At 39.6% G+C, this 13008-nt stretch overlaps 1 protein-coding gene across 1 annotated transcript; it reads right to left on the reverse strand.

The window, feature by feature from the left end:
• Window positions 1–310: 310 nt before the first annotated feature.
• On the reverse strand, window positions 311–7642 carry LOC103143557 (growth/differentiation factor 10-like). The gene is made up of 3 exons (XM_007560144.2): window positions 7244–7642; window positions 2495–3381; window positions 311–2204 (listed from the first exon to the last, which is right to left on the reverse strand). The coding sequence occupies exons 1-3, from the start codon at window positions 7479–7481 to the stop codon at window positions 2013–2015; spliced, it is 1317 nt and encodes a 438-aa protein (XP_007560206.1). The 5' UTR covers window positions 7482–7642; the 3' UTR covers window positions 311–2012.
• Window positions 7643–13008: the final 5366 nt, after the last annotated feature.

Consider the following 13008-nt stretch of genomic DNA (forward strand, 5'->3'; position numbering starts at 1 on the left):
TATTCAGATTTTTTTTATTATTTTAAAACAGACCCTTGTTTTATGTTTTTAATCTAAAATGATTTACAGATTATTTCCATTTAGAATTCAGGCTGCTACATTTCATTAAAAATATCTTGTATTTATTAGATTATTCTTGTTTTTGCATTTGAATGCAAAAGAACCACAAGAGATTAAATTTAGTGTCCCACACTATGCCGTACTGTCTGTACTAACAAAGATTCACTCAACTCAGCATGCAGGGTGCTTAAAGCTAAACGTGAGTTTGACTTAGTTTTGATTACTTAGTTAATAATTACCTGACCAACTGGAGTGTTCATAAATAATTCAGTTTAATTCTGGGATACTAGAGAAGATCCTTAAATATATTAAATATTGACAATAATCTTGAAAGAACACAGTTGTGTATTGGGAAAAGAAGCGATACAGCAAATCACACCTTTGATTCCAATACTAATGAACTATTCAGAGTGGAAACACATCAAAAGCAATATGCACATTTAAAAAATTGCAAGAATTGATGTTTCACAAAACTCAAATAATTTTCCACATGTAGACCCACATTGCACAAGCTGTTTTTTTTTTTAGTCTATTATATAAAACAATAGTGTGCCTGGAGCTTCGTGCTTTCTTTTAATGAATGGGTTTCAAGCTGGGGACATTGTGTAATTTGGGTTTATGGTTTGTTTTAAATATAGTTTTAACAGATCTAAATTCACAAAAATATTTATATTTTCAAAAATCCCAAAAACTATAGATAGGAATAAACTGCATACGCTTTGTTTCCAGATTCACACTGTAGTTTCAAACCGATTTGTTCAAATGAAAAAAAAAAACAATCACAATCCTCACTTAATTCATAATAGTATATTTAAAAAAAAAAAAGATATTAGAATTATTAGCTTTACAGTCATCAATTTTATGTAACGTCAACATTTACCATTGACTGTATATACAAGTCAACCTTTTCTTCCATAAACTTACCATATAATCTGTTCAAGTATACACGCTACTGTAATACAATTTAATTACACTTTATAGTCACATACTTGTGAATACATACATTGGACATTTTAGTTATTGTTTAAAATCCATTATTATTTTACACATCAGTACCTGTACAAGTTTGTTTATGGACTACATTTGAAAGGAAATCTGGAACAGGCGCACCAAGTTTTTCATTCCTCAGTTCACCGGCTTGCACAGCAGAGGGCAGCATCACACAGTTTTCCACCCCAGGACTCAAACGATGCAACCACATAAACATTAACATGCTTGAACAGTCAATGGAAGACCATCCTTTACACGAAAAACACGGAAACAATGCTATTGGAGCTGGTTTTAAGGAGATTGTGATGCATTATTCATGATAAAACAGCACCACGCCACAGAAATGACAACAGCTTAACTTGACACAAGTTGAGCATTCTGCAGCTTCAGTTTCTGATACTCTCCATAAGGTTGCAGCTTGTCAGCTTGACTAAAAGTTGAGTTCTTAAAATGAAAGATGAAAGCCAAGAGAGGAAAGCTGCTGAAACCCAGCTCGTCTTCAACCACACACAAATGGGTAACAGTGGAGTTTCCTGCACAGGGTCTTAAGTGACCCTTCAAAAACCCGGTCCACTTGAGTTAAGGCCTAAAGTTTGAGCTAAGACAAAATCACTTTGGATATTTTGGCCAAAAAAAGAACCCTCATCAACATCCAGGAAGCCAACAAAAAAGATTTGAACATGTTTTTTAAGGGAACCGCCTCAGCCTTTCTTTAAGGAATGTATAGATATAAATGAAATCAGAATAAGTGATAAACATTAGCTTTAAAAACTGTTAATAGAGCAGCATGCTTTAAGGCAACGTTCAGTCAGGTCAGAAAACAAACAAGAACAATTATGATTAAAAAAGAAGGCCATTTCTCAGTTCTTCCCTCTGACGTGGTTTCCTGCACATTCAGCGTCAACAGTACAGACTTTCTCTCTGTTTTTCAATCATCACACTTCTTGGAGGACTGGGTGGTCCTATCGACAGCCGCACGTATCCACGGACATTCCAGGGTAGACCTTCAGAACCATGTTTCTATCCGGGTCCAGGAAGAGGACACTGAGGGAATTCATCTTGTCTGGAACGCAACATGGTTCCGGGATCCCTGGGACGATTCCTACAGCTCGGACGATACTCTGGATGGTGGCATGATTAGAGGGATGTGCCAACTAAAGGAATCAAGTGTAGAAAAAAGCAGCAATTAGCACTTAACTGAACAGCACAGAATTCCCAAAATAAGCATCTAAAATACACTATCACAGCTGGGGGCAAATCAAGGATCTGTCTTCTTCCTCTGTTCAGCAACAGGTCAACTCTTGGACTCAACTGGCATTACAAGAAGTTCTTAAGTCTTAAATGCTTCCTGTTGATATAATCATCGCCACCCTACCACCCAACAGATAATTGCTTAAATAATAAACCTCTAGAGAGACTTTATCTTAAAGTTCCCATGACTTACTTTAGGTATGGGGAATCCACATGTCCCGGCACAGTAGTAGGCATCAAAAGACTTTGGTGCCAACACCCATTCACTCCAGCCAATATCAGTGAAGTCCACTCTGAGGTAGCGTCTGGAGCAAACCCTGGGCTCGCTCCACTGTCTCCTTCTCGCCTTTTTCATTGTCCGTTCATCAAAATTTAAAACCTGGGGCTTGTTCATGGCCTCACTGCCCACCTGGCCATGCTTTCTCCCATTTTTGACTTCAGCTTTTGCTTTAGCTGGGAAGTACGTGTTTTGCCAGAGTTCATGGTTTTTCAAGGTGCTGAAATGAACCTCTGGAATGTCATTGGTTTCAATCTGGAGCTGTAGCTCTCTCCGGATCCTTGAAGCCGAAGTGGAGGCTGATGCATCGTCCCCGACAGGAAAAGGCCCGTACCTCTGAAGTGACAAGGCGACACTGTTTGGCTCGTCTATAGCTTGATCGTCAGCATATACCAGAATGTATGGCAGGTTGGCCGGAGACAGATGCTCATGGCTGAGCGGACCTCTCTGTTGAATCCCCACATCAACCTCCACAGTGATTACAAGCTCATTGACATCCTTGGCCTGTCTCACCACTGTGGTAACATCTCTGGTTTGCCAAGAGCCTTTCTTTAGAGACATAAGACTAATGTTTCCAAGAGGTATTGCAAAACCCAAATTTGAAGAAGATCCATAGAAAAGGAGCTGCGAGGAGGGCAAAGGCTGGACTCCGATGGTTAGGTGACGAGGCTTTCTCAAATGCCATGGCCTCTGATGGTGACGGGGCCTCTTGTTAAGGAAGTGGAAAGAGGCAGAAAGGATGATCTCTGAGTTTTGAATTGAAGACAGATTGAACTGGAACAACTCTTTGCCGTGCAAAACTCCTGAAAGAAATGAAAAGGCAAATCAGCAGGATGGCAAGAAAATTCTCATCGACTTGAAAATCACATGTGACAGCTACTGTTGGATTGATTACTGGTGTCAAAGTAAAAAGGTAATGCTTTCAAAATTACTACATTTTTCTATAGCACCATTCATATGGTTTAAATACTTCTTAACGACCTGCCAGAAAAAGTCCCAGACTGACAGCTGTATCGAGTTAGAGAAAGAGCAAGGGATCGATTCATAAAGCACTGCTATTCTCCTACCTGTTACTTAGCACCGCCACCCAGCTAGCTAAAAAGACTAATCGACTTTTCCCTCAGAAAGAGACATTTGGCACTCTGGAGAAATTCCACCCCCCAAAAAAACACACAGAGAGTCACGGTGCATAAACTAAAGGAGCATCCTCCACCCCTCTGAAATCAAGACTAAGAACACATGTGTTTAGAGCTGCTTTTCAACCATAATAAATACATTGACCAACATATTTCCTGTGTGCCGATGATTTTAACTCTTGACAAGATTCAATGTCTATTAGTGGTATTCACAATTGTTGAATGTATTTTGTGTTTTTATGTTTTTGTGATGTAAAGCTCTTTGAACTGCCTTGTTGCTGAAATGTGCTATACAAATGAACTTAATTGAGTGATGCAGGTTACATTTTATTTTTTAAGCAGCAGCAGGAATAATTGTTACTGTTTAAAAATCTGATAAAGATATATATATTTTGGTTTACATTATTGCTGTAATTGTAGTAGCAGTATTTTAACTTAAAGTTTATCACAAGGTGAGAATCTAACGGACCCATAGCTCACGACAGCTGATGCTGCTCTTTCTTAGCTGCTTTTTTCATTTGAGACAAAGAAACACAATCAAAAATCTCTTTTCACCTCAAACGGATATGCTCTTAATCAGATGCAAAACCTAAAGTGAGCGCTTCCTGGAACCTGTTATCTGTTTTATCTCGTCCTTTGTCATCTCTTCTGACAGGTTTGCGGTAAATGAGAAACAGTAACCAGAGAAAAACCCCACTCACCACAACATGTTTCTCAACACATCTGAGCAGAGCGGCATGGAAAATATTAAGTGCTGCACGGTTAAGTGCTTGCCTTATGCATGACCAAAAACCTCATCCCTGATAGCTATACTCTTGAAGTTCAGCCTCGTCTCCCGCACTTCCACCACAGTCTGAAAGACAAACATTGGACCAGTCCAGTAGGTCTCTCGCAGGCATATGGAAGTGCTTATTGGAGAAAAAGTTATTCCTGAGGCTTTACTTTTTTTTTTTTTGGTGTGCAGCCGGTGTCTGGCTGTGATAATAGGCGCTTGTCTAACACCTCGGCTGCTACATCTACTGAGGAGGTAACAGCATTTGACTCTTTAAGTCGCTCTGTTCAGTAAATCATAACGCAGTTGGAGCACTGAGGTGAAGACATGTAGCCCGAAGGGAGGCTGGTTACTGCTGTGAGATGGACGGTACATCAACACTCAGTGTTCATGGCCATAAAATACAACAACGAAAAAAAAAAACAACAAAAACAACTAACTTTCCACAAAGCATTTTGATTTCACCTTTAAAGTCCAACTTGACCCTTTAGGTTGGTACTTTTATCCTTTAAAGTGAATGCAATTGTGCTTAACACACCTTTTAATTTAAAAACTAAAACCCAAGATGAACTTAATTCTTAATCTATACTATTTAAAGCATAATTAAGAATAGATGCTTGAAAATATATATTTCACTTATTTCTGGAATCTGTTTTGTATGTATATAAATGATCTGCAGCTATTTTTTCCTGGGTGTGATAAATGGTCAGATTCACGCTTTGTCATTTAACTTTAGTGTACTTTGATGAAATTTTATACCACAAACACAAAGTAGCGCAAAAATTGTGAGGTGGAAGGAAAATAGTGCTTGGTTTTAAAATAGTTTTTACAAATAAAAAACTGAAAAGTGTGAATTTTTATTTACACCAACACTCTCTGGAGCTTTGAGGTGACACGTGTTGTGAATTGGTGCTGGATAAACTAAACTAAATCGATGCAAATACAGCTGCAAGTCCTTCAGGACTACGCCTCTACCTGCTTTGCACATCAGGAGACTGAAACTAAGTCAGACTGAAAAACGAGTATCTGTAAACAGAAATGTTAAAATTTTGCCACAGATTCTTACTTGGATGTAAATCTAGACTTTGACTAGGCCGTTGCAACACATACTTTTGGGCTAAACCACTTCGTTGTACCTCTGGCTGTATGTTTAGGGTCGCTGTCCTGTTGAAAGGTGAACCTTCGCCCCAGCCTCAAGTGTTTTGAAGCATCCGCAATATTTTCATGCATTCAGCTCTATCCGACGTCCCCACAGTGTGCTGCCACAGGTGATATCGGGTCAGGATTTAGATCTAAGCCAAAAATATCAAACTATTTGGGATTTCTATAGAGACCAGGTTTGCTTAGAGCACCAGTCGTAGTTGTCCAGATCTCTGCAGCTCCTCTAAAATTACTGCATCTAGTCTGCTTATTTATTTATTTTTTTGATTGATGCCTGGTCTGTCAGTCAGTTCAACACTAACTGTGCTAATTTCCATTTTTCAGATAATAAATTGAAAGTAGTTAGCTTGCACTACCTGCCACTTTTGCCTGTTTTCCCTGTCTAAATATTTTTTTAAATGCATTTTTAGTTACCAAGACTTCATAATCCATCGTACTTGTTGTTTCTGTTCAATCTGGAAAGACTCAGATGGAGAAAAAGGAACAATTAAAAGATTTAATGACAGGAATGAATAACAGTTCTTTGGCGCTCGGGCCCCTGCAGCTGATTTGAGCTGAGATTTGATGTGAACTCGATGAACATCCCGATAACCAATTAGGGATGCTCTCCCCCAGGGCCCGACACTGGTGGTGGAGGTCTGGAAAGGGTGCTATCCTGGAGAGCCGAAGGATGTGGGTGGAGAAGGGGAGGTGGTGGATTGAACACAGCTGGGAACCGGCTGACGACTTGGGTGTGGATCCTTTTATGCAGAGCTTGATTGATGATTGGACGCGCCGGGTGAGGACCAGCGCTGAGGTCGGAGATGAGCATGACGCCGATGGGCGAAGGGAGGAGGCGGAGTCTTCCAGCTTGAACTTTCGCTATTAGCTCCATTTGTTTTGTTTCTTTATTCTGGATATTTAAAATGTTTTCCAGATCCGCTGTTATATTATATTTGTTGAAAATGATCTCAAATGACAATATTACATTTTCTCGCAATAATTTCTGGGACAGTTTATTGTCCAGTAAAATGCGTTCCTGCGGCAGGCCTGTCTGTGACATGTTCAACGCTTGGAATATTATTTGCATTAATCTGCTTTAGATTTCTCCCTGATGTGTCTGCTGTGTTTGGTCTTCATGATGATGGTTTTCCTCTAAAGCTGCCTCTACAGCCATCACAGAGCCAGTGGAAGGATAAATAACACACACACTAACTCTATTTACTAATTAATTTACTTCTGGAAATAATTTGCTGCATTTAATTTAGGAGTATCAGAATAAAGGAGGTTGGCAACTAATGTACACTAGGTTTTTATTAGTAAATAAAATTTGAACAATCATTTTCCTATTCATAATAGTGTGTTGTGTCATTTTTGTGTTTTTTCTATCAGTTAAAACCTCATAAAATATGTTAGTTTGCGTCTGTAAGATGAGACAGGTTGAAAGGGAGTGAATACTTAGGAAGGCTCTGTAAACAGTACATATTGACATCTTCAGTGTTTTAAAGAAACAAATGTTGTTTCACAAAATCCAATTAATCTAATTCACAAAATGAACAGAAATAGGTTGGACCAGGAGTTCACCGATAGAAATGAATGCGTGAATCAGTGACTCACTCGGGACAGCTTTGAAGCTCCTCACGGTGTTTCCCGCCGCCTGGCTCCGCGGCTCCTCGCTGTACCTCTCGTACAGCTTGAACATGTTGACGGAGACCGCGTCCCGGCTCGCGCTCTCCTGAGCAGAGACGCGCTCATCCACCTCCGGCCGCGCGCCGGCAACTTGACGCGCGAGGTGAGCCCCGCCGGGCGCGAGGATCACCAACAAACTCCAGATGTGAAAAAGCCAAGTCGCCATAAGTGACGATCTGAGGGATGAATGCAGTTAAAGTAAGGAGAGTGAAACACGGAGCTGCGTGTTTTCAGCCAGACGTCCAGCCGGTTTTACAGATAATAAAGCTCTCCGCGGCTGTCTCTGCTGTGGGAGGAGAGCCTGGCCCCGGAACCGGCCCGGCCCAGGCGCGTGCATTAAGCGATGCTGCTGGATGACAGGCGGTGACGTCTTCTGAGCGCACCGCCAACAAGAACCAGGCAGACCATTAGGTAAACTGCTGCTCTTAGGGACTGGATGCAAAGTTTAGAACTCCCATTGGGCTCCTGTCATTAGCTGCTTTTCATTAACCGTAGCAATGCGCAAATTGAAATTACGAAAATTATTTAGCTTAATGGAAACACGCCAGTTTTAAAAAACCCTACATTTTTCTATAGAGTGAAAGTGGTTTTTCCACCACATTGAAAGAAATGTATTTAGCAAAACAGCAACGGAAACACTTTTTTCCGCATCACACAAGTCACGTGATCAACAACCGGATGTCACTACCGGTGAAAACAACAAAGAAGATGAGTGCTAGCTAGCCATGGCAGATTTCTGAATATATTTTATGTAACATTTACATAAATTGCCATGATTTTTCATACTGCGTGAACAGGCTTATTCACGTGTAACTCCAGTTTCAGTTCTTATGTAATGGAAGAACCACTATTGCCAAATTGTGTTTTTTCAACATTAGCAGAATAGCGACAAAAATTTGCGCACACTTGTAATGGTAACACAGCTATTGACCGCTTTGGTTGGCCATAATTATTGTTCATCTTCACTTAATATTTATTGCTATTTGACACTTATTTTTGAAATGTGATACAATATTTAGGAAAGTGTTAGGCTGGTAAAACCTTTTGCTATTTGCTTTGTACAGAAGGTCTGGGCTCATGGCTACTGAGACACGATCAATTACACAGTAACAGGTTTTCTGCTGCCGCATCATTTAATTCCATTACCAAAACTTAATATATAAAAGAATTACAGGTTACATATTCATGAAAGCCAAATAGTTTTCATAGCTTTAAAGGGAAACTTTTCTATCTATTGTGATTAAAGTCTCTCACTGGTTAACTGAGAAGAATTCGACTTTTTTTTCTCCTTAAAAGAGAGAAAGTTAACAAACAAGCCAAAACTAACTGGAGAAACGTCTCTGTCCTGTCAGTTTCCACGCAGATATTTTACACTGCATCAATTTTAATTTTTCCTAAAAGTTTACAACTGAGTATTGGATTTCATCATGACAACATTGACTCCATGTAATTTTACACTTTCCACCAGCTAGCCACAGTTTATGTAACTTCTAAGAGTTGTAAAAACATGAGATCTTTGCATGTAGTTTCATTGCTGGTTCCAGACTTCAGAATCAGTCCAGTTTATGAGCAAAGCTTCAGCTGGAGGAGAAAAGACATTGGACGCAACACGACGTGTTCTTAGCTTACAGTGGGTCATATAAATATGATTTTTTCTGAGTAAAAATACAACAATAAGTTTAGACAAAACTTGTTCAGCTTTTGTTTAGACTTACCTTATATACGTTTCTCATTCTAATCGCTGGATTCTTTATTTTTACAATAAGACATTACACTGCCCTCATTCAAAACTCTGCCCTCTACCTGAAAATTAGTTTTTTCTCAAAGAATATCTCTGCATTCTTTGAGCAGAGAATATTCTCTTACTGTGTCAGGAAACAAATAGAGGACTATTTGTTTCCTGACAAATAGTCCTCTATTGTTTCTGAACTTTCCTTCTCGTATAGATTTAGCTTGCTGAAACTATTAGTGTAAATGTTTTGAGTACACTTTTTCAGTGGGTGGGATATACCTTTTACTTTTTAAGTTGATGGAGGAACTTTTGATTTGCAAACTTAACAGTTTTTGTGGCAATCTAGAGCGTAAATGTGGGAAGACACAACAGCTAATATGACCTGAGGGTTTCAAAATGGTACATCCATTAGCCAACTGTCTCTATGGGAAAGGTAAGAGAATATTCTGTTCGAGAAAAGATGTGAACTAGCATGCTAGCGCGGACATGGCAGCAAGAAAATAGCCTCGTCCTTAAGCAGCTCAAAATAACTGGAGCTGACAAATATTAAAATCCAACTTTATCTTGCCAACTCATGAAGCTCTAATGCTAGCTTTGAGAAAACTGCAGCAAATTTTTTTTCATGTGAGCTCATGCTACTGTAAATTACAAAAAGAGGAATTTGTTTAAAGTTTTTACACACCGTTACTGTGAATATTAAATATCGTTCAGACAGTCTTTAGCCTTTTTTTTTATTTTGCAGCAGAAAAGCAACAGGTTGACTTGCGGTTTCTGATGCAGCACAACGGTTTCCCTGTGACAGACGTGGCAGCATGTTACTGCCACCGCAGGTCAGACGGCCATTAAAATACCTCCTACTGCTCCAGAAGGGGCTTGGGTAGAGGGGATCACAAGGCACTCTTTGACACCACTGTGTCCCACATCAGAGATAAAGGACTGAGCTGAGACCGGGGTCCCCCCCAATCCCTATTTGGTAAAAAGAACGACTTGTCATGACATTTCAGCAAAAAGAGCGCGATATCATCACTCTCCTCCCAAGGAGTAATCAGAAGCTGTTATCACTCAGCGTGGAGTTGTCTAATTGATTTTAATGGGACAGGAAAAACAAATGTTGCTCTTGTGAGTTTCCTTTTGATGCCTGTTTCCCTCCTCTCCCTCTTTGTGGTCTACAAGAAAATCGACAGGAGTCAGGGAGACTTTGTTGTGCCAAAAATAACTATCAATCAGGGTTTTTTTTTCCTGCTTAGCAGAAAACAACAAAAGACATTAATCATTAGATCAACCACTTTAAAGACAAACCAAAGTCCTGTGGTCATGTGAGCAAAGAGTCCTTCCTGCTGGAAGCTAATCTGACAGTAGGGCGAGGCTGGATTACCAATCAGCCCCCCAGGATTTGACGCTTTGAACATCGCTTGATGTTATTAAGGTGCCGAGAAACTTCTGACAGAGGAGGTCAACGAAGATGAATGCAGGGGGGACAAAGTGCAGAGCTCTGATATCGGAGAGCGTGCTTCACATCCAGCCTGTGGTTTTCTCTAATCACGTCCCGATTTTAACTCTTAACCTGGCAGCTTTGCTGGAGCTAAACGAGCCCAAATGGACAAAAACGTCTCAGTCTACCTCTGGCAGAAGAAGTCAGATCTCACACAGAGCACGTTGTGTTCCTGTTTTACAGTGTAAACCACTTCAACAAATCCCTGAACACAACTACAAATGTAAAAACACAACAACATATTCAAAAACACGATATTTAGCGAAGTACAATTACAAATCAGAGGTGCTGTGCTATGTGTTTCCAGCCACACAGTATAATTTTATAGCAAAATCAAGTAACTATGTTACCTTAATTTGTTAACAAAAATTGCTGTATTTCAAATATGTCTTAAAAAAGATTGACCTTGTAATTTAACACGTTGAAATTGGGTCTCTGTCTCTTTAAAAACTCCTGCTCTTTCTGAAGGTTCTCCTTCAGGCCATCATCACAACATGGCTCCTCTATTAACCCAGCGTTTCATTGAGAAGTAGCTCCTATAATGAACTCTGCTGATGTGCAGTTCCACCAGGTATTTGCTAATTTCTGGTAGCTAGTCTGCAGGAGTTAAGTAGGGGAACTACGGGGCAATGCTGCTCAGTGAGGCGGAAGTTTGGAAACAGTTCTGAGGAGGAGCTTTATCTCATGGGCGGAGCTATGTCCATCCAAGCGTTTTGTACAGCTGAATGGTTTCTCAATAAAATCTATTTTACATAATACTGTCACTTTAAGAAAACACAACATTAACAAAACAGAAGATGTAGGTCTCAGTGGGACATGTGAGACATCACTAATTGGATGACACCGTTTTTCACTTTAGAACCAGAAATCATTCTGGCATTCACTCTCATTGTTTAGACAGGCAAGAAGACAGTGACTGCTCTACATGTTGCACAAACTGTGAAAAAGAACAAACCTGAACTTCTTAGAGTTTCCTAACTCAAAAATATTCATTCACAGCACATTCCCATTCCTGCCAACATTCATATTTTCGACAAACGTGCTAAAGCCAGAATAATTTCTGGCTCTAAGGCCAAAAGCAGTGCCGTCCAATCAGTGAAGCCTTAGGTTTCCCATGGAGACATACCGCTTCTGTTTTGCTAGTGTCATTTTGTATTCTTAATTTGCAATTGTGCTTTGCGTTTAATAATTTGTTGACGTGGTTTGAACTTCAGGGCCACCGTACTATTTAGATTTGTTGCAGAAGCTCTTTTTTTTGTTTTGGTAAAATTTGTCTTTAATGTTTGGCATTAACGGCGGCTAAAAGGAACCGGTCTCTGTGTCAGCTGTCACTGAACCAGCGGCGCTTCACTGTGGTAATCAGCCACCACATCAGGGGTAATTTAAACCCCCTGGAGTGGCTGTAAAGTAAATGACAGCTATTTAGAAAGCATTTAAAAGGCATTTAGATGGACGTGGCTGATCATTTCTAGGACTGAAGATTGTTACATCCAATGAGCATAAATTCAAAATGATCATAAAACCGCCTCATTATCGGGAATTTGCTTCCAGAGATCAGAAGACCGTGTCCGGACTGCCTGTCCCACACCTCGTCTCTTCAGCTCATTTATCCGTGCATTATTATCAAACGCCTGTAGACCTGCAGTTCCATAATGATGCTGGTTTTTTATTTAAATTTTTTATACGTAGAGGTATTTTACTAATCAGCAATGTTGCTGCAGGACATCCTAGTGTTTTTTAAACAACACCACAAGAAAAGACATGTATAAAATGCAAACATTTTCATATTTCTAATTGGATTTTATGATAAACCAACACAAAGCTGTACATGATTATAAGGTGGAAGGAAAATTATGCATGGTTCTCCTTTCTTTTTTGTCTGTTTTTAAAGAAATATATAAAAATTGTAACTTGAACTTCATTCCACTGTGGTTACTGAACTACTCCAGGTTTTTTTAATCAATTCTCATATTTTATTTTATATTTTTAATCATCAAAACTGTTTTGCAGAACAAATAAAGCAGATCCTCCGGCATTAATCCAGTATGTCGGAAGCTGTAGAGTGTGTTACTTCTTGCTAGGTTAAATAAGATTTGCAATTGTCTTCTAAACTGAATCATGCTTAAAAAATTAAGCATGATTTTAGTTTTTTAATCTCTGAAACAATCACAGTAACTGTTTGGTTTTTATTGATCGCCCACTGACAAAGAAAGAGAGAAAGCATCAGGCCAATAATTATGCTACACTCCTGTCCTCAGTAACACATCAACACTAATTTATCATTTTACACTTGGATGACATCATCGATGAGTCACCTCTCTGCTACCTCCTCTGCTCCAGGGAGAAATTAAAATGTAGCTTCCCCAAAAATGTTCTCATTCATAGAATATTTGCCCGGGGTCTTCATGGGGACAGGGGAGCAGGAGAGAAGAGCCGACCGTGTTTCTTTTGGCATCAGACCCCATCCTT

This window comes from Poecilia formosa, unplaced genomic scaffold (assembly GCF_000485575.1).
Source record: "Poecilia formosa unplaced genomic scaffold, Poecilia_formosa-5.1.2 Scaffold4, whole genome shotgun sequence".
NCBI classification, from domain to species: domain Eukaryota; kingdom Metazoa; phylum Chordata; class Actinopteri; order Cyprinodontiformes; family Poeciliidae; genus Poecilia; species Poecilia formosa.

Excerpts from the sequence above, each read along its gene's own strand:
- LOC103143557 (XM_007560144.2), bottom strand. The coding sequence starts at position 7,481 with ATGGCGACTTGGCTTTTTCACATCTGGAGTTTGTTGGTGATCCTCGCG. Across the intron at positions 3,382-7,243 it reads GAGCTTCAAAGCTGTCCCGA|GAGTTTTGCACGGCAAAGAG; the intron begins GTGAGTCACTGA and ends CATTTCTTTCAG. Across the intron at positions 2,205-2,494 it reads GTGGATTCCCCATACCTAAA|TTGGCACATCCCTCTAATCA; the intron begins GTAAGTCATGGG and ends TGATTCCTTTAG.